We start from the raw sequence: 20,698 nt of genomic DNA on the forward strand, positions 1-20,698 counted from the left end.
AAGTCCGTTAACATAATTGATATTTATTAAAACAATTTGAAATGAATACAAAACGAGTTTTAAAAATGCACATGCTCGTTTAGCGCTTTTTCCACGTGTACTTTCGCCGAGCTCCTTCCTGTCCAAACTTCTTACGCTCTCGGCGTCGATAGTCACGTGTCAGTAGGCCGGCTGCAACATAAATTGTAATTAGCGGCAATAAGCCCCTGATGGCGGCTGCGAAGTTCCCTTGTACACTTACCCAGACGCATTGACTCAATCATCTCTTGATCGACAAAGCTGCGCAAACTCATCGCGATGCCCCAGCGGATGGCTCCAGCCTGACCGGAAGGTCCGCCTCCCTCGACATTGGCCTCCACATCGACTTTGCCCAGCAGTTCGCTAAATTGCAGCGGGAAGAGCAACTGGAAAGATCGAGATAACGAATTGGCGAATGGGAATGAGATAATGTCGTGGCCACCGTTAGATGTCAAGTTCGAGCGCCCGGGGCATCTATTGTACGACTTTCTGTGTATACAAAATGATGCTGCGCTTCCTGTACAACAATGCGGGTATATAATGTCTGAATCGTTAGCCAAATTAAATGTCTGTCGGTCGCGGCCACTAAACTGCAACAAATTGTTGCATGTCCGCCTGGCAATTAACGAGCTCGTCAATAGATCGGGTGGGAGCTAAAAAGTACGTTCTGCCAACCACGGCTAGGTGTGATGACAATTATAAATGCATTACAGCATGGCATCAAGTCCGGATAATTCAGAGCCGCTGGGCATGATCAGCACGCGCTGCCCCGTTAATGGCTTGGATAATAGGCAGATACACGTAATTGTTCAAGTTCTTTTAAGAAATAAAAGGAAAACTATCTATACTATCTGCTTATCTAAATAAAAGTTCAATACGCATGACCTGTCCAAGCTGTCCAACATTCTGTATATTTTTAAACATTTTGGGTCCGGCACCTAACAACACTGCTTATGTGATACCAAGATTTTATTTTCAGTCAAATTTCTTTGAAAGTGACTTCTGTGACATAATAGTCCATACCACAAACCGAAAAACACAATATAGGTACTACATTACCGTTACAAAAGCTATTATAATATCGTTCAAAAGATTGCAACGCAGTTAGGGAGAAATTTTCGACCCCATAAAGTATATTTGTTCTTGATCAGCATCCGTCTGTCCGGCCGTCAATCTCTATTCTATTCAATTATATGGCGCCTCCTTAAACCTGAATAATTTCTTTATTTTGAAATTGATTAGTCTAGAAACGGTTATCTAATAGTCTGGACACTTGACATTGTTGTCTTTTATGCGCAGTTATTTTAAAAAAACACAAGTACCAGAGCTGGACTATAGGTGTAGGTAGAAACCCTGTGTAATCGATTTCAGGTAATGCCGAGGGTTCATTTTTGGGAGCACTTAAAGGGAAAAACAGATTTTTTTGGAACAACAAATCGGTTGTTATTCACGCTACTCGTAGAGTAAAAGGGTTTATTGTATTTGTTGAAAAGTATGGAACAGGTAGAAGTAAGCTTTTTCGATCCTATTCTTGATCAGGATCAATAGCTGAGTCGATCTTTCCATGTGCGTCTGTCTGTCCGTAAAAACGTCGAGAACTTTGAAACTATTAAACAGAGAGATTTGGGATTTAACCTGCAGATTCTAGTTATGCATCTTTTGTCTACTCTTGTGGCCACGCCCACGAACCGCGTAAGTCTGTCATGTCACTCTGACACGTGGTAAAGGGTAGTTATTATTCGGTGAATTTTATATTCGGTAAAATCTGTCAAGACATATGAAATTTTTCGAACCGTTATTTTAAGTTATTAGCAAAAGAAGGGAAGCAAGCTTCGGCACGTCGAAATTTGTATACCTTTGCAGTTATTGCAATAAATACATATTCTTTAAAACAATTAAATTTCGAAGCCATGATGATTTTCACCTCCATTATTCGATCATTCGTGTGAGATCTATATAAAATCGTTTTCAGATTTTAATCAAATTATAAGCGTAATTCTGAATTATTATTTAACTATTATGTCGAAAAGAATTTTAAAAAAATTAAAAATAGAAAAGTAGAATTTTTTTTAATATTTCGATTGTTGTGGGAGCTATATGACAAAGTCATCTGATTCTAATTAAATTAAAACTGTAATTCTAAAATAATTAATTATTATTATGTATCGAAGGACTAAAGAAAAATTAAAAAGCTGCAAAGCTATACATTTTTTTTCCTTATTGTTCATATGGGAACTACAGTAGCGGTAAAAATAATAGAAACATCAATTTATTCTGCTCTTAAAAGAGCAATGTTATCCATACTTGGCTTTCTGTTCTTTTTAGAGTCGCTCACTGCTTTATATGAGGCAGTGTGTAGACATTTTATAACCACATGTTTGGGCTGGAAAATAAAAACCAAACGCGACCGAATTACACCGTATTGAATTGAAGGTTGAAATCTGTTTATTTCAAAATTGTAGGTTAAGCTAAAGTATTTTAAGGTAAGTTAAGCAAAAAATTTAAAATTTACAAAAAAAATTTTTTATTAAAAATGGGTTATATATATAATAAATAAATATAATATATTAAATATAAATATAAAAAAAGAAAACAGAAGGTTAAATGACATACTATATTTTTAAATGAAAGTACTGCTAATGAAAACCTTTGTTTTTGGGTATCATTTAACCTAGGCGGCGAAAAGTGAGGTCAGAATGCAACCGACATTTATAATGTTTGACGACCTTTTAATTACTAAAATCGAAACAATCCCATTTTATGTATGCAAGGGCCTTAAAAATCAGTTTCCTGTTCCTTAATAAAAAATGGGATGTGTGAAATAGGTTTGACTAACCCGTTTTTCTGAAAACTACTTTCTCAAAATCCGTGTTCACTGTCATTTCGAAACTACTTGACCGATTAATTTCATACTTTATACACATTTTTGAGATATAAAATACCGCCCCACAACATTTATACAATTTTTTTTATACATTAAGTATATTTTGTACCTCTAAAATGGCGGAATTTTAAGTGGAAAATAAGAGTTTACACTTTAAATGGACGCCAAAAAATTTTAAATGAAAATCAAAATTATCAGAGAACGTATCGGGGGAAGGTTTGAAACCGACCTTGAAACCGACACAAGAGAACAGGTGTAAAAATAGTCATACAACAATTGAGACTTTATTTAAGACCAAAAATTGAGAAACCCTATTCCTCCGTAAATATTGTACTTTTTAATTGCAAATTAAATTGCTTAAGCAAAAAAGGCACTAAAGAATCATTAATCAAATATTTTTGCATTAAGCACACAGCTCTGACGTCAGTCATAAAGCTTAGAGGTTCCAAAGATCAAAACAACTCATAATTAATTTTTTACCCTTGGGTATTATTATTTCAGTCAAAATTTTGCATCGTAGTAAAGGAGATGCCTCCGACTATAAAGTATATGGATTCATGATCAGGACTACCAGCACAGTCGGTCTACGCAATTTAGACTCTCATTTTTAAAGCTATCTGGATGAAACTTTCTGAAAATGATTTTTTCTATATGTAAGTCGGGAGAGACCGAATTGGACAGATATTTTACATAGCTTCAATACAAAAAAACGAAAAATTATAAGACAACAAACTGACACTTCATTGTTTTTTTAGTTTTTACTATTACACTTTGATATATAGTAATTGTTTACTTTTTTTTTAATTACACATAATGGTATTACACAGGTGCCATTAAAACAATTAAAAAATTGTCGGAAAATTGACAGTTTCGTTGTTTTTAACATTTGATATCAAATCATAGTCTTTTAATAAAATATTTTATTTTTATAAAACCTGCAAAGGCACAAAATCTCCGCCTTGCCGTAGTTTGCTTCCGTTCTTCTTTTCATTTGTAATTCTCGACTATTTTTCGAATTCGACTGCGTGGGAAACATAGTCAGAGGGCTTTGACAATAGTAACGCCTAACAATAGTCGGAGAAACACAGCCAATAAACGTTATGATTAAAAAACAATAAACAATAAAACTACGACAATAAAAGGGGAAGAGTAATTTTTTACCTTTTTTTGTCTTGCTTCTCTTTTTTGGCAATCCGAATCGACAACTGGCAATCATTGAGAAATTGACAGATGAACAATACAGAGGGAAAGAGACACATTTTGATTTGTTTAAATAATTTGCTAGATGACTTCACGCAACAGTAACAACAATAATAAACATAATAAAGGCTTGCGAACAAGATTTTTAAATTAATGTACATAGGTACACAACACACAAAAGCCTGAGTGCCAAAGACGAGCGACCGAAATGCTTAATTGGCAGTTATAAAAATAGCAACAAATTTGCAGAAAAGTGACGAGGCAACTAATAAAACTGGTTCCCCCAACTTCAGGGTTTCCCAAATCCCAAATCCCAAATCTCTCTTAATATCGCAGATGGGATGTCTGCGGGTGGTGTTTTCGATGAAAAACAACATACCGGCATCTCGACGGCTCAAGAAAAATTTGCGGCAACACTTTATTATGATTTAAATGAATTTTATAGTTTGACACATGAGCGAAGACGACACGACAAAAAGCCCCGAAGATCTCGTTCGGCCGACTAACTGTACAAGTGTAACAGTGTCGGATATTGGGGATATAGTATATATACTAAGTGTACATCTACTTCATTGGCGCTCGTTCGCGCGGCTTAGTTTTGAACACATATCGCAAACCATATCTTCTCGGCGCAGTTCTTTTTATCAGTCGATCCAGCATCGTCAAGCGCGCGCCTTAAGTGTCGGAAAATTGTACATCGCTCAAAGGAATTTCTATCATAACTATCTATCACAAAGAAAAGGATTATTTTGTGGATTGAAATGTCGCGACAGTTTTTTTTTCGCCGCCACTAAAACTAAGCCCACGAGCATTGAAACAATGTAAATTGTGTTATCTGAAAACCCATACAACAAAAATGAAATTGAGAAGATTGTTGGTTCAAAATTTAAATTTAGTTGTAAACATGCAATATAAATATTGTAAGCGAAATGTACAAGGACATATTAAACTATTTTGAAATTAATATTACTAGGATATTTTTTTGCTTATTTCCCAACAATGTGCATAACTTTTCAATTATGCATTAACAGTCCAAGTCCTTATTTCTCAGTAAAATTTTATATGATGTCAGTAAAGCCCAGCAAATTTCCATTAAAAATTCATTAAAATGAACAATAAACGATCTATATAACAACAGTGTGAGTAGCAATTGAGATTTGTTTACACTCTGTGCGCAGCTTTTGTCGACTGCATCATCCTTTAATTCGTGCACCACTGCTCAGATTCAATTGCAACTGCATAGGCGCACAAATATACACATTATAAATCGGGTCTAGCACTGAGTGACTGTACGGCGTAGTGTGGATAATGGGCATGCGATTCAGGTTCAAGGGCATTATAAAACCAACGCAAAAATAAAACTTAACTCAGACCAATGCGTTGGCTCACATAATAACCCCCCTTAAGTCCCCCACAAAAGCGCGAGTAAAGCGAAGAAAAAATGTCAAATTGATTTCAATTATAATTGAATCAACGAGCGACGAAAAGCAATACCCGAGAAAGTTAACGAACATCCGCGAAGATCGTTCGAGAATCGCCATTTCCACCGCTCGATGGCGGCGCAGTTTTCCAAAATGGCCGGCGGCGGTCTGTCATAGCGCAAAAACGGCAATCGACAAACGACAAACGGCTAACGGCAAATGGCACTTCCGGGCCTCCGAAATCAACAAAAGCTGGTCGCCTTCCACCAACGCTCTATTTAAAGTCTAACCATTTTTTGCAACTGCAAAAATATATAAAAAACGTATTAATTGATTGGGCGATTTCCAGCAATTCACACGTCGCAACAAAGGTGGCAGCAAATTTGTAATCATACGGGGGCGTTTTTAAATAAATATTTGTTTGGTGTGTAAGCGACTCCTTGAACACGCAGACTCCAGACTTTACACTCCGACCAAAGTCCAAAAACAAAGAGAAAGTAAACTAATTGGTTTTGGTTTTACAAAATTCTTTTTTTAAAACTCTTCGCGATTTGTAATTTTTTTTATTTCTCGTGTTTCTTTTCACCAAAACTAACCAGTCGGTTCCAAAAAAATTTGTTTAGGTAAACTCTATTGAATCTAAAAACTGGGTTTTCAACTACGCACAGAATTTGATTAATTTGTTCGCATAATTTAGCCAGCCCATTTTCGGCCAAAGTTTATTTACGTTACTTTGTTTATAGCCACATATGCTTAATCAGTCAGCAAATTTTTGTTTTGCCTAATCAAAGAAAGTTTCTCATGTGTTGTCTGTGGATAAACAGAAACTCTGTTTTTCGTTTGTCATTTGATTTTGTTTATATTTTGCAAACAAGTTTGAAAGATTCCCAGAATCACTTGAGAATTGTTTACAGTAATGCGATGCCAAAAGAAATGCAACAAATGGAACCTAAACAAGCTTAACGCTTCGCTAGCTTATTTAATCTAATGTGTTGCTCTAAATTCCGGCAGTCGTGAACCTGAAATTACATCAGCAGTTAGAAAAGCTGAAAAATAACAAACTGAACACATAACTCGAGCAGACTTTTATTTTGTTTCCAAGCCAAAAGTTCCTACATCGGTTTGGTCAAAATAAGTGAAGACAATTAATAAGTTGATTGGCAAGCATAAACAAAATGAGAAGATTAAGCAAGAATTTTAGTACAACAATAAGATTAAATTAAAAATAAGAAAAAATATAAAAACAATGAGGGTTTATTAATCGTAAAAAGTGAAGAAAACAAATTTAAAAGGACGCTTTGCTGCTTATGCGAATGAAAAAAACCAAGTTGTCATATTATTACATTTAAAATGTATATAGCCCTTAAAGCATTTTTATTAATTTCTGAACTATACCGCTCCTGAACCGTAGGAATCTGCTTACACACTGAATAAATGAGTACTTCCACTTCTGACGTTGACATAAATTGTAAATAATATGAACAAACAAAATCATGAAAAAATAAGTAAATAAAGCATGGGTGTGTCTAAAGGGGGTGGTCTGTCCATAGGAACAATACGGTTTAGCTACCCAGAAAAGAGAAGAAAGCAGAGCCAGTAGCACTTTAATATACATCCCCAAGTAGTCTAGCGATAATGGTGAAGATTGTGATGATGTGAGCTTATCGCTGCGGCAAACGGAAGGCGCTTAGATAACTACGACCACGAGTGGCGCATCCAACGCACGAAGAGCCATCTTAGCTGGAGTCCAGCCAGTTAGGAAAAGTAGCCCATCCAGTCGGAGGAGTAATCCGAAGAAAAAGTGACGCGAAAATTAATATTTGTGCAAATATTTGGGATTGGGTGTGCATAACTTAAGGAGCTGCAAGTTTGGAAACGCACAGCGGGATTGCTTAGATAGATACCTCTTGCAAACCTCTGTCCATAAACTTCTCACCAAACTATCGTTGCAGGCTATTGAAATTGGTGTTTATATTGGCGCTCCGCTGGCGTGTGATATTGGAAAGTAACTTTTTCGCATTTTTATTGACGATTGCAGGCGGTGACAGAAACCCAAGTTGCACTTGCCCCGAATTTTCGCGCATATTTGCGCGTTTTAATTGCAACAACCACGAAATCAGCAGCGTTGACACCAGCGACGATAGCAGCAGCAACTTCTGGCCGTCACCATGGAGAATCTCGGCTACAAGGAGGGCAGCACAAAACCCCGCCGCATGACACGTTCGATCAGTGTCGTTACCAAGACCGAAGTGGAACAGCCGCTCACGGAGAATAATGCAAATAACCGGTAAGTGCCAGTTGGAGTTGCCAGTTTTCGGTTACCTGTTGCAGTTGTAGAAATATCTGGCTTCAATAAAATGTACACAAGACATATATAGGTGTGATTGCCAAACCCAAAAGGCAAAGACGCGGAAGTATTCCTTGATTTATGTCACAAATGAAATGCCATTAAATAAATTATCATGTTGGAAAAAAAAAAACATTATATACGATTTCATATTAATATAATTTTCGCATATACTGTGATAAGGGTTAGTAGTCCCACAAACAGGAGCCAAAAATGATTCACTTATTTAAATAAAGACAAAAATGGTAATTTTTTCGAAGCTCATTTCCAAATAAGTTACTAAAGATTTCCCACCACAACTTCTTTAAATAAAAAACCAATTGAAAATAACAGTATTTTATTACTATCTTTCATAAATGTCCAAGGTGAAAATTAAATTAACTAATAACTTATTTATTACTTTTATTGCAAGGACAGCATATACGTTCATAGGTTATCAAGCTGCGAAAAACATTCAATATACCATTCCTGATTTATTTAATTTAAGCCGCAAGTTCATATTTGAAAATTTTTAATATCTCTTCTTCTGAAGAGCATTACCAATTTAAGTCGTCTACCAATACAAAGTGTGAAAAATACTCCAATGTAAAATTATCACTCCCACCCGCTCCGAAATCGCAGACTTTTTGGAGATTTCTCACTCTCTTTATAGTTTTTTGCTCTCTAAACACTTTAAATTTACAACAGCGGTAAAAAATTTGGTATTTAAAGGGGCTAATTCTTAAAGCACACCGAATTTGAGCATTGGCGTAAAAATTACGCAACTGTTTTATATTTTAAACAATTATTTTGTTACTTTTGAATTGATCATGTTTGATTAATGTGATTGGTGTTATATTCGAAAAAGATTACATAACAATTTAATTTTTGAGTTTTTTGGAATTGTATTTTTTTTTGATTGAAAGAAAAATGTTTTCACAAAACATTAAAAACAAGTAGTATTCTTAACTTGTGTGCAAACTTTTTTTGTAGTATTGAAGTTATGTAAATTTGAGTTAAAAAAAAAGGTTTTGAAAAAAAGTTATGTTAAATGACAGTTATCGAAGTTTTAGTCCATAGTTAAACTTCCTTAAAGTCACATTTTAATCGCTTTTTTTGCTTCTCTATTGTAAGTAGTTGTAAGTCAATTATAAGAATGATAAAAAAATTTCGTATACATTATACCATCTTTTAAAACAAGTCATATTCTCAGCAATTTAGTTTTTGTTTTCCATGTTCATAGCTATTATTTTGACCCTAACTGTCTACATCTACCTCTCTTTCAATCTCGATCGTCGACTTAACCAAAGCTTACGGCTTTTCATCGAGCTCAGTCGGGTTGGGAACAACAATGCAGGCGGTCGCGTTCGTTACTGGCTAAAACAGTAAAATACTACGAAACACAGTCGCAAAATAAGGCTGGAACGCGCTCGAAGTGAAACAATGCCAGCAACCACTAACACAACGTACAAAAAGTCGACAAGCAACAACAACAAAACGGAAGTGAAAAAATCGCGTTTTTTCACACAACATTTTAGCATTTTCCGCCCGTTAGACACAATTGTCTAGGCCCCAACAAAAGCCCTCCATTGTGGGATTCTAGTCCCGTTCCGAACTCATCCAATCCGATCCAATCCAATCCGTAGTCCGTATTCGTGAATCGGTCGACTGTCGCACCGGGCTCTCCCATGTATTTCGGAAATGAAATTAGAAATTGAGAACAGCTCATTGGCGAATTGGCATCATCCGTGGATATGGCTGCAAACGGTGTAGGTATTCAGTCCAAGTCGGATCCCCAGATTCCCGGCTTAAGTGCCAAACAAAGGTAGTTGTAGTGCTTAAGTTATTCAACAAGTGCAACAGCTTCTGACCATGGACGAGGTCTGAAATTATGCATTGAGCAACTATGCTGAGCAGACCTAGGTCGGCGACTAAGAAAATAAAACAAATTCTACCGGAGCAGTCTTTAAACCCATCAACGTACGACAACAGTGAATACTGAAAAGTGAAATACTAAAACCGCTTAAGGCAAAACGCCAGCTTTGCATAACTCCCAACGCAAAAAAACACAAAATTATTTAAAATTATGCATGCTCAAAAAGTCAACAGATCTCGAACTCTGTTGTTCAGTGCCATTTAAGCAATGGAAAATGTATGTTTACAAATCTACACAGAAAACATTTATCAAGTATATTTACTCAATCTGAGAATATTTGTACTTACAAATCAAAGACCAAAAATGTTCAGAATGTGTTCAAATTACTCAAATTGGGAAGCATTTTGTTCTCAAGATGAGAATCGCCCAAAAATGTAACGTAACTTTTTTTGAATTTTATTTTTTGTTTTACTTATGTAAAGAAATTTAATTTGAAAACGATTGTTACTCCTCCTGTCAATCTTTCGAGTTAAAACTGTAGTGCAATTACTGATTGTTTTTAAACATAATTAATTGTTATATATTATTACCTACGAAATACTTTTATGAAAAAGCACACGCCTCGACTGAGAATTTTAACCGGGACCTAAGGCGATCCTGATGAAAGTCTTAACCACGCGTCCGCGCATCTTCTAACTTGTCAGTGACCAAAAGAGGCTCAACCATGTTCTTTGAAAAGTCGAATTCGAATTAAAAAAAATATTTGCGATAATTACTATAAATGTTAGACAGATAGATAAGGATTAATAAAATAAAAACAAACCAAAGAAAAAAACAAAACAATTCCCACAACTCGAAGTGAACTTGGGACCTCGATACCTTGGGAGTCGGCTTCCTGATCCGGACATATCAGACCGCTACACCACGGGATATAAATAAATTTTTTTCTTATTATGAGAAAACTTTTTTCTCAATAAGTATATCCTCAATTTGAGAATTTAATTTTTCAATTTCTAAACGTCGAAATTTTCTCTGTGTATAAAAAGTTTAACTGAGCAAGATGAGAGTGGACCCAAAGAGAAGTGCGAGTCTATTTAATGGCTTTGTTTTCGAATCAACTTAGCCAACTTAGTCAGCGCTATTAATTACTATTCCGCTGGCTAAATGGTGGTTCAAAGCATCGAACTTATTTTTTTAAGTTCTTATTAAAACTAAACAGGCAATTAGGAGTAGTAACATATCTTGAAGTGATGTTTTTCTTGTAACTTCCAGTTTTTAAATTACTTATACCACGGTATTCCCTCAACGCATTGAATTTGTTCTTATAATGGAAAGCCAAGCTAGAAATTTATCGCACTTATGATAATCAAAATATTTGCTAAATAAACGAAAAAATGATGAATGACATTACGCCCAGTGTCATAACTCCCGAAAATGTCATAGGGATTTGTCGCCCGAAGCCAATAAAACTACCGTTTTATAGTACCGTACATACCAAGAGGGCTGAAACACCAATTGAGCAAAATTGTATCTAAAAAGTATAATTTTGCTCATTCATTGGAGTTTCCGACAAAACAGAATTAATTAACAAGGCTAATTTAATGAGTTTTAAAAGCTTTTTAAAATCTTTTTGCGTTAAAAAAAGGGTAGAGAGCCAAGAAAATAATAAATAACAACATTTTTAATCCTTAGGCAGAGTGACATTTTAACGATAAAGTTTGAATTTATCGTTTAATAGCAAGTGTGACCTGATTACCAAAAAATCTGAAGCAATATCCATATAGTTGTCTCTTTCTTAGCTTCAATGAATCCGTCAATGAATAAGGCCAGCTATATAGTGTCATAACCCCTTAACCGTGCATAAAAAGAACTTAAAGAAAAGCTGAGAAGGAATCTTAAAAATAAAACGCATTCATCGCGCGATTTTTTAGAAAAAAATGTTTGCCTGCGTCTTAAGCCAGCCAAATAAATTTTTAAATTCAATAATCTACATGTTCAAACTATGTTGGTACTTGTAAATGATTGACACTGGCCGTGATGTCATGCACCCACGTAAAAACCTCAGATACTTTCGACCTTAGTAAGAAAGTTTCAGCCCATGCCATTTTTTATTTAAGTCGATTCCACCGATTTTGATGAAATACTTTTTATTTTGCATTGGGAGAATTATAATATTATCAATAAACACCTTACATTAATCCAATATAAATCGACTGACAGCTTAAAGCAACATTTTTGTAATGCATTTACACAGTGCAACACAGAAAAGTCCGTTTTGACTTCAGATTCTACAAATACTCAGTAAACTAAAACCAATTTGTTATTTTCTCTTTCGTCTGATTTACCTGACGTTTGGATATTTGAGTGACTTAATGATTTTAAATAAAATTGAGACGTAGTCCATGTTGAGTCGACCCAATTTTCACTGTCATGTATTTTTTGAGATAGTGACTATCAAAACTCATAGTCAAAATGTAAAATAAAATACCAAACGGTATTCACAAACAAAATACAATAAAGTAATGGCTTTGGGAACCTTGCTTCACTTAATTACGTTTTTTTTTGCATTTGCGAGTAATCCAATTTCAATACATGCAAATTAAGCAGAGTCACTCAACTTAAGGATCAAAGTCCTTATCTTATTAACTATTTGAAGGAATATACATAAGTCATCAGAGGAATCTCAGCAGCGTACTATTGCACGGCGTTAACATAATTAAATATGCACTTTTATATTCTTGCCATGAGAATCTGTACCAATTCATCTGTACAATAATTGTAATCCTCTAATTCTCCATCTCCGACAGTTTTAAATCGATTCCACCCAACTTGATGGTGCGATGGCGGAACAACACTGACGCCATGATCGAAGCCCAGTATCCGACCGCTGGAGAATTCGAATACATGGAGTGTGGACCGTCGCCGCCGGCGGAGAGTGCGCCGAGCATGTACGATAGCTTCGAGGAACCGACCAGCGAACTAAGCGTCCAGATATGCAACGATACGCTGCGGATCAGCCTGATCGACCAGATGAAGAGTGGCGCTGGACGCATCAAGCTCTTCGAGGACATCGAGCAGAGTAATGTGGTGGCCGAGGGCATTCGGAAGCACTTTGAGTCGGCCTCGAAGCTGGAGAAGAATCTCAGCTACCTGTGGGCCGCCTACCTCAAGCGCTGGGATCTGATCGAGAGTCTGCTGGAGGCAGGAGCTGACCTCCACTTCTGCGATCAGAATGGTATCTCAGCCTTACATCTGAGTGCCTTCAGCGGCTGCTTGGCCACCTTGGGTCTCCTGGTGGCCAAGGGCTTGAATGTCAATCTCCAGTCCAAGTGCTACACGCCGCTGCATTGTGCAGCCTTTGGGAATGCAGCGGAGGCGGCTAAGCTACTGATCAACAATGGAGCAGACATATCCAAGGATACAAACAAACCAAATTGCGAGGAGAGTCTGCTGCACTGCGCCGTGCGATCCAACGCACTGGAGTGCCTGCAGATCTTCATTGGCGAAGGCGCCGATGTCAACTCGCTCAAACCAAATGGCACCAATGCCATTCACCTGGCTGCTGATCTGGGCAATCTCCAATGCCTGGAGGCCTTGTTAAATGCTCCCAATGCAGATGCCAATGTGCGTATCTGCATCCGTGAAAAAGAGTCCACAGCTTTGCATCTGGCGGCAGATGAGGGCAACGTGGAGTGTGTGGACCTACTCCTAGCCAAAGGTGCGGATGCCAAGCTAAAGAACCATCGAGGCTTTACTCCCCTTCACTTGGCAGCTAGGACCTCTAGTTTGGATTGCGTGGAGTCTCTTTTAAAGAACGGCAACGCCGACGCCAACGCCGAGGACTTCGATCATCGCACTCCTCTCCACGCGGCGGTGGGAAAATCCGAGAATGCCTACGACATCATGGAGACTCTTATCCAGTGGGGTGCCAATGTCAACCACAAGGACATCTATGGGTTTACGGCCCTCCACCTGGCGGCATTGGATGGACTGGTGCAGTGCGTCGAGATGCTGATATTCCACGGGGCGGATGTGACCACCAAATCGAAGAAGGGCACTTCTGCGCTGAACGTGATCACCAGGAAGACTCCGGCGTCAGTGGCCATGATCAGACAAAAGTTGGACGCAGCCATCACGTTGCATCACTCGCAGGTGAGTTATCATACAGCTTCTTCACTTTGCCCTTATGAAATTCCCCTATCTATGTACAATACAATTCTTTATCCGTTTCAGGACCCCGTAAACCGTGAGGTGGAGCTCGAGCTGGACTTCCGTCAACTGCTGCAGCACTGTCATCCTCGCGAGATCAGCTACCTGAACACGTTTGTCGACGAGGGTCAGAAGGAGATCCTGGAGCACCCGCTCTGCTCCTCGTTCTTGTACATCAAGTGGGGCAAGATCAGAAAGTACTACATCGGCAGGCTTATATTCTGCTTTAGCTTCGTGCTCTTTCTCACGCTCTACGTGCTGACAGCCTTGGCCCACAACTGCTACAATGGCAGCAAGAACGACAATACGACTATCCCGGCGCAGGAGCTGTGCCAGAAGCAATCCATCCTGGGAGACATGCTCAGGAACAACCCGTTCGTGATGGAAATGCAATGGTGGGTTCTGGTTGCAATCACTATAGTGGAGATATTTAGGAAGCTGTATGGCATTACGGGCTACTCCTCATTTCGGCACTATGTGACGCAAGTGGAAAACATTATGGAGTGGTTCGTGATCACCAGCGTGTTTGTTATATCCTATATATACACCAACAAGACGTACACGTTTCAAAATCACATCGGTGCCTTTGCGGTGCTGCTCGGCTGGACGAATCTGATGTTGATGATAGGTCAGCTGCCGGTCTTCGATGTCTATGTGGCCATGTATACGAGAGTCCAGGGCGAATTCGCCAAGCTATTTATGGCCTACTCCTGCATGCTGATTGGGTTCACCATCAGTTTCTGCGTTATCTTTCCGTCGTCGTCGTCATTTGCCAATCCGTTCATGGGTTTCATAACAGTGCTGGTAATGATGATTGGGGAACAGGACTTGTCGCTGCTAATTAACGATCCCGAAGGCAAAGATCCGCCTTTCCTACTAGAAGTCAGTGCTCAAATAACCTTCGTCCTCTTTCTACTTTTTGTGACGATCATTCTGATGAACCTGCTGGTGGGCATTGCGGTGCATGACATCCAGGGACTAAAAAAGACAGCGGGATTATCCAAACTAGTGCGGCAGACCAAGCTGATCAGCTACATAGAGTCGGCGTTATTTAATGGCTACCTTCCCACCTGGCTGAGGAACCTGCTCCACTATACAGCTTTGGTGTCCCCCCAAGCTTACAGAGTGGTTCTGTGTGTCAAGCCGCTAAATCCTAGCGAAAAGCGGTTGCCCAGGGAAATCCTTATGAAGGCTTATGAAGTGGGAAAGATGCGCAAGCATTTCGGCCATACGGTGTCCTCCAAAAACTCAGCCGAAAACTATTTGTCGTACAAGAACAAGTATAACAACAACAACGGTGCAGCGACGGGATATCTTCTACCGGATGCGGACCCGGATGCTGGGCAGTTCAGCACATTGACCACCAAGATTGATGATAACGCTGATCGAATTGAGGTCCTCACCCAGGAGATCCAGGAGCTGAAGCAGGCGCTCATCTCGCAGCAACAGCAGGCGAGCAAAGTGATCGACAAGCTGCTGATTGTGATCTCCAATCAGCAGAAGCAGAATCTGCGAAAGTAGCAGGAGCATTTAGAGCACTCCTTTGGATTATTTTTAGATCAGAGCTAGGCATAAGGTGGAGCGATTAGATTCCAAACCAATCCAGAACACTGTTGATATTATCGTAGCAACGAGTAGTAGTTAAATCAAATTTGATATCGATGCGCCAGGCGCCCTATACATACATATATAGCCATATACCGCACCATACAACACTATTATCGATACAAATATTATAAATAGCAGTTAGTTAAATTAGAGGCGAGCAGTTGGCAGGATTGATTTGTGGCTGGTTTCAGGCTGTGTCTTTGTTGTTTTGGCGTTGTCGTCAGAGAATCGTTTATATAGTAATTAAATACAAATTTGTATTCTTAATAAAATCTATGCAGAATTTATTGCTATGAATTGGGAGTGCTGCTGTTATTAAAAGATGGGGACAAATCTGGGTATGCTGGGACTAATGTAGCATTCAAAATATATTTTTCATTCTTGGTTTTTGTTATTCGTATTTTGTTGAATATGAATATGGACCAATCCAGTTTTTTTTTTGTCTCGACAAACAGAATGTTTGAAATTAAGATTTTATAACAATCATTTTTTAGAATTGTGTAATATACCATTACCAATAACAAAAACAAAAGCTAAATAACTTGACTTAATACCCTTCCAGTCTACCGAAAATTGATGACAGCGTACACTGCGTCAAAAAACATATTTAAAATCTAAAGGATAAAGTCAATTCATGGATTTGATCCTGAATAACATAAATCGATCGCATTCCGCGAAAAACAAATGATGACAAATATATGACAACTTTTCGAATGTGATAAATCTTACGATAATAGTTCGAAAATGGAACATAATCATTTTATAATTATAAATACAAAAATGTATTCAAAAATAAATATTGACCGATTGTGTCTATGACAACTATAGGACACAGACTGCCGAACAGGGATCGAGTTCCCCGACTATTAGAAACCACTCCGCAAACGAATTTTACATTAAATTTTCCCACTGAAAATAATTGGACTTTAAATGGCAACATTTAGCGGAAAATTTACACTTTTGCTAAAACATTCTAAAATGGTCCGATTTGCAAAATGATTTGATGGATATTGCCGAATAAACATTTAAACTGAGCTCTACTTTGTCTCAGAGAAACATGACGTGGCCATATTTTTCATAACTAGAACCTGCATTTCAAATCCCAAATCTCTGACTTTTATAGTGTTCGAGAACCCGACGCTTATACGGACGGAGTCGTCTATTGCTCCTGATCAAGTACATATATTATTTTTAGTGTCGAAAACACTTGCTTAAACCTGTTACATACTTTTAAGCGAAAACATTTTGCCCTTTTATTTTACGAGTTACTGGGCTGGCAAACGGTATAGATAAAAACGGACAGGCGGACATGGTTATATCAACTCTTTTAGTCATGCTGATAAAGAAAACAGGGTTAAAGGGTCGAAAATGTCTCCTCTGCACTACGAGTTCGTGACCAAAATTATAATATCTTTGCAAGGGTACAAAAGCATGATAATGCATTCATTTATCTATATTATGAAATTTAAATGCACTCGAAAAATATATTTTGAAGTAAAGTGGACAACAAAACTTTTCCTCAAACTGGTAACTGTGCACATTTTAGCCAAAGGCGATTGAAATTAAAAATTAATGAATCACTTACCTGCTCCTTGCAGTTTTCGTCCTCGAAATATGAAATATCTTTTCCATTAATGCTGATCTTCCCTGTACCTGGCAACCGAACTGTGACGTCGGCTCTAGCAGTTTTGCGCAGGCACTCGTAGGTTGTAATGTATTGACGTCCCTCCTCATCGATCTTTGGTTTGGGCACTTCCAGCTGCTTGGACTGATCCATCAGCGGTTTCAGAAAACGTTCGATAAATGCTTTGCTCTTGTATGCATATGGTGATGCGATTAAACGTTCCATGGACTTGGTGAAGTTTGAGTATTCAATATCCGCAATACTTTCTACCAGCAAAATTTCCAACTGATCCTTGGGCAGAAGCTGAAAGCCAGCCATCTCGCTAACAATATATCCAAATTAAAAAAAAACTGTCTTATCAATATATCACAAATAAATTGCTTACAGTTTTTGGTTATCATCGGGCTTGTTGCCGCGACGAAGTAAGCGCTCTTCCAGATCCGCCAACTTGTTGGTTTCCTCCACAATGTTCTGGAAAAATAAGTAAATGAATATAAAGTAAAAATAGTGTCCAACTAACTAGCTTCGAAGATCCGATTCAAGTTCTCTATCAGTATTTACCAGAGCGAGAATCGAACCCAAGACTACACTGCTAATCACCGGACCAGTGCAGCTTTGCCAGGTGTAGGGAAAAATACTCATTATGAAGACATAAAGGGTCAATCGCTAACAAATGTCTAGTCTGGAGATCGTTCCTTTATGGATGCTATGAGGGTGCTCATTATTTTAAAGTGTTCAACGCAACGTTAAAGTGTTTTTTTATACCCTTTCTGAGGGAAAATAATCATTTTAAAGACATAGGTGGTCAAATGCTGACAAATATCTAGTTTGGGCATCGTGTATTTATGGATGCTATGGCGTGCTCTCGCTTTAAAATGTTCAACGCAGTTAAAAATATGTTAAGGGTTTTTATAAAAAAAATGTTAGACTCTGACAAAGCCGATATTTAGATTTTTATTCCTTTGCAAGAGGTTAATAGTTGGTGAAAAGACTGAAACGCTGGGATATTGATTATCATAACTCATCGAGTTGTTGCTATACCATTTTTTGTGTACGCAAAACAAGTTTGAAAGCAGCACAGATCGGAGGTCTGTACTTTTGCAGAAACATTCAGGTCAAAATCTTTTTAAATTTTTGTTTAAGTCTCTAGTTTTTGACCTAACAATGGTTATATACTTTTTGAACCTTTGAATTTTTATCAAAATCAGTTGCTGGCATACATCTTTAGTACTGACCGTAAGGTTCTAGTCCAATTTTTGTCTTGAAACTTTAGAAATTGAAAGTTTGGTGAAATTAGCTAGATTTTGAAATATGCGAATTCTTGTTCTTTTTCCTTATATAATTTGTATGTTATTTTGGTTTCATCCCTTGACGGCAAGGGTATTAAACATCGGATTACCGAAGTAAGCTTCCGTTCTCGTAAATTTTAATAAATAATGTAACAACTTTTTTGTTTTTCTTTTTCAATGCGCAATGAAGTTGTGGTCAGATTTTTATACAATAATTTATTAAATCGTACACATCACTATTACTGGGAGAGCATGCGTATGTGCTAGAAAAACAAAGTTATAATTTATTCCAAACTTTTTAAGCCAGCCCGTAATTACAACTTGCAATAGATAGGAGGCTTTGGAAAAGATTTAACCAGATAGCTTTTAAAATAAGATCCTTACAAAGTATACATATACTTTATGCTTCTGACTGGTTTGAAGAACTTTCTGCTACAGTTTTAAGCGGTTTCTGAAGTTGTTAATATTAGTTGATTGGTCGTTCGACCTTCTAAAAATGACCAAACTATTCAAATAAACATCAAAATGTATGCGATTTCTTATGTATCCTTCTCTGTACACTCTTATCTAACCAAAATTCCGAATGATTTAAATCGAATAGGCAAGATACTTAAATATGACTATTGCTAGTCATTTATTTACTTGCTAGGGATTTGTCTTTTACGCAGACTCACATGAAGCAGCTGGAAGAAGTTGGGCTTGCCGGTGTAGAACATGCTGTGGTATGGCCTGCCCGTCTCATCGAACTCCGCGGCCTTGCGAGCGGGAAAGACAACATCGGGCGATTTCATGGCCGGCCGGGCTTTTTGATCGTACAGCCCGGAGGGAAACAGATACGATATCGCCTCCTGCAGGTCGTCAAAGTGTACGGTTTAGTGAATGCGAAGCGTCACTGTCAAATCACTCACGTCTATATCTTGCTGGGTAAAAGTCTCCGCGTCGGCGCCCATCATGTTGGCCAGGTGCCGCTTTCCGATCTGGAACTCCAGATGCTGAGTCTTCATGAACTCGTCGTGTTCGTTCGCTCGCTTCAGGTACGCCCGCATAGCCTTGCTGACCTTTTGCTTCTGGACAGCCGCAGGAGCAGCCTGGATGGTCACTTCGGTGGCAAACGGAGCCACCGCCTGAAAGGTTATGCAAACGTGCGGTCTTAGTTGGGCAAACATGAATCTGATTATATGTACTGTTCCTAGCCGTTGCTTTTGCACTAACCATGTAGCCTGTGGGCGGCGCAGTTGATTTGCATGCATTTTGCAGCAGGGTCCTGTTAGTTTTCACTATATTTAAGCCAAAAACACGCAGAGCCATTCTTTCAATTTGGTTGGGCACAGCGGGAAGAAGAAGACTGGATCAGCTGTTCAATCAGCCCCAGGTGGACTACAATCAGTGTTGGAAATCGCTGGATTTCAGCTAACTTCTGGCGCGCATTTAACACACTACTTCACGACTTTAAATTTTAAAGCCAAAGACATGTTTGGGTAATAAAAAGATACATGTATTAAACAATATTGTCCAAATGTTATGAGGTATTTTTAAAATTGTGCTTGATTTAATTATTGATGTATAAAATTTTGTAAGCTCAACGAATAATTGTATTGGTTTTTATTCAACTGTATCACTATGGACGGCAGTACACGTAGTGACGATGAGCACCAGTAAGCGAGTGCAATATTCGAAGTCAGCTAAGAATGTCCAATCATAAAAAAATTAAATAGCAATGAAAAGGTTTACAAGTGATTGTGGTTACTAAGAGTTTTTACAAAATATAAACAAGACAAATACAGCACTTTTTAAATGAGAACGCTTTCCCGTTGTTGGTTTGTATGTGCGTATCAAAGAGATGTTTTAGGATCCTGAACTCAATTTTACTATATTAAGCAGCTCGAGATGAAAACCTTTTATTCTTCCACTTTTTGGAAAGCCTAGCAGGATAAAAAAAAGCTAGATTTTACACGTCCAAACGACTTAAGCTACAGTTACGTGATTTATATCGACAAAAAGGTATTTTTAAGGGCTATTTACGTTTCCATACGAAACTAGTCTTATCGGAAAACAGATCGCTTTAAAATAGACAATTCACCTAACACTAAACGACAAAATCCGCATCTATGTTTCAATAACCAGAAGTGTATGGAAACTCCAAAAAATAACAAGAAAAAAGCAAACTTGAGCAAGCCGAAGTTTATTTACCATTGCAGCTAATGCAAAAATTAAATATTCTTTAAAACTACTTGATTTCAATT

General features: G+C 37.9%; 2 protein-coding genes across 11 annotated transcripts; one reads left to right on the forward strand and one right to left on the reverse strand.

Annotated features, from left to right (window-relative positions):
* Positions 1–3: 3 nt before the first annotated feature.
* Positions 4–19,822, reverse strand: LOC128252932 (28S ribosomal protein S9, mitochondrial). Its single transcript, XM_052981161.1, has 7 exons — positions 19,668–19,822; positions 19,364–19,579; positions 19,130–19,303; positions 17,552–17,637; positions 17,128–17,488; positions 242–404; positions 4–171 (listed from the first exon to the last, which is right to left on the reverse strand). The coding sequence occupies exons 1-7, from the start codon at positions 19,761–19,763 to the stop codon at positions 80–82; spliced, it is 1,188 nt and encodes a 395-aa protein (XP_052837121.1). The 5' UTR covers positions 19,764–19,822; the 3' UTR covers positions 4–79.
* Positions 4,672–15,837, forward strand: LOC128252918 (transient receptor potential channel pyrexia). 10 transcript variants are annotated; one of them, XM_052981131.1, is made up of 4 exons: positions 4,672–5,022; positions 7,562–7,810; positions 12,533–13,877; positions 13,959–15,837. In XM_052981131.1, exons 2-4 carry the CDS (start codon positions 7,692–7,694, stop codon positions 15,453–15,455), a joined length of 2,961 nt encoding a protein of 986 aa, XP_052837091.1. In that variant the 5' UTR covers positions 4,672–5,022; positions 7,562–7,691; the 3' UTR covers positions 15,456–15,837. The 10 variants fall into 10 exon arrangements, with proteins under 10 accessions (XP_052837091.1, XP_052837089.1, XP_052837098.1 ...); XM_052981129.1 differs by having other exon boundaries at positions 4,672–4,923; XM_052981138.1 differs by having other exon boundaries at positions 4,680–4,794.
* Positions 19,823–20,698: the final 876 nt, after the last annotated feature.

Source organism: Drosophila gunungcola, chromosome 3R (assembly GCF_025200985.1).
Source record: "Drosophila gunungcola strain Sukarami chromosome 3R, Dgunungcola_SK_2, whole genome shotgun sequence".
NCBI lineage: Eukaryota > Metazoa > Arthropoda > Insecta > Diptera > Drosophilidae > Drosophila > Drosophila gunungcola.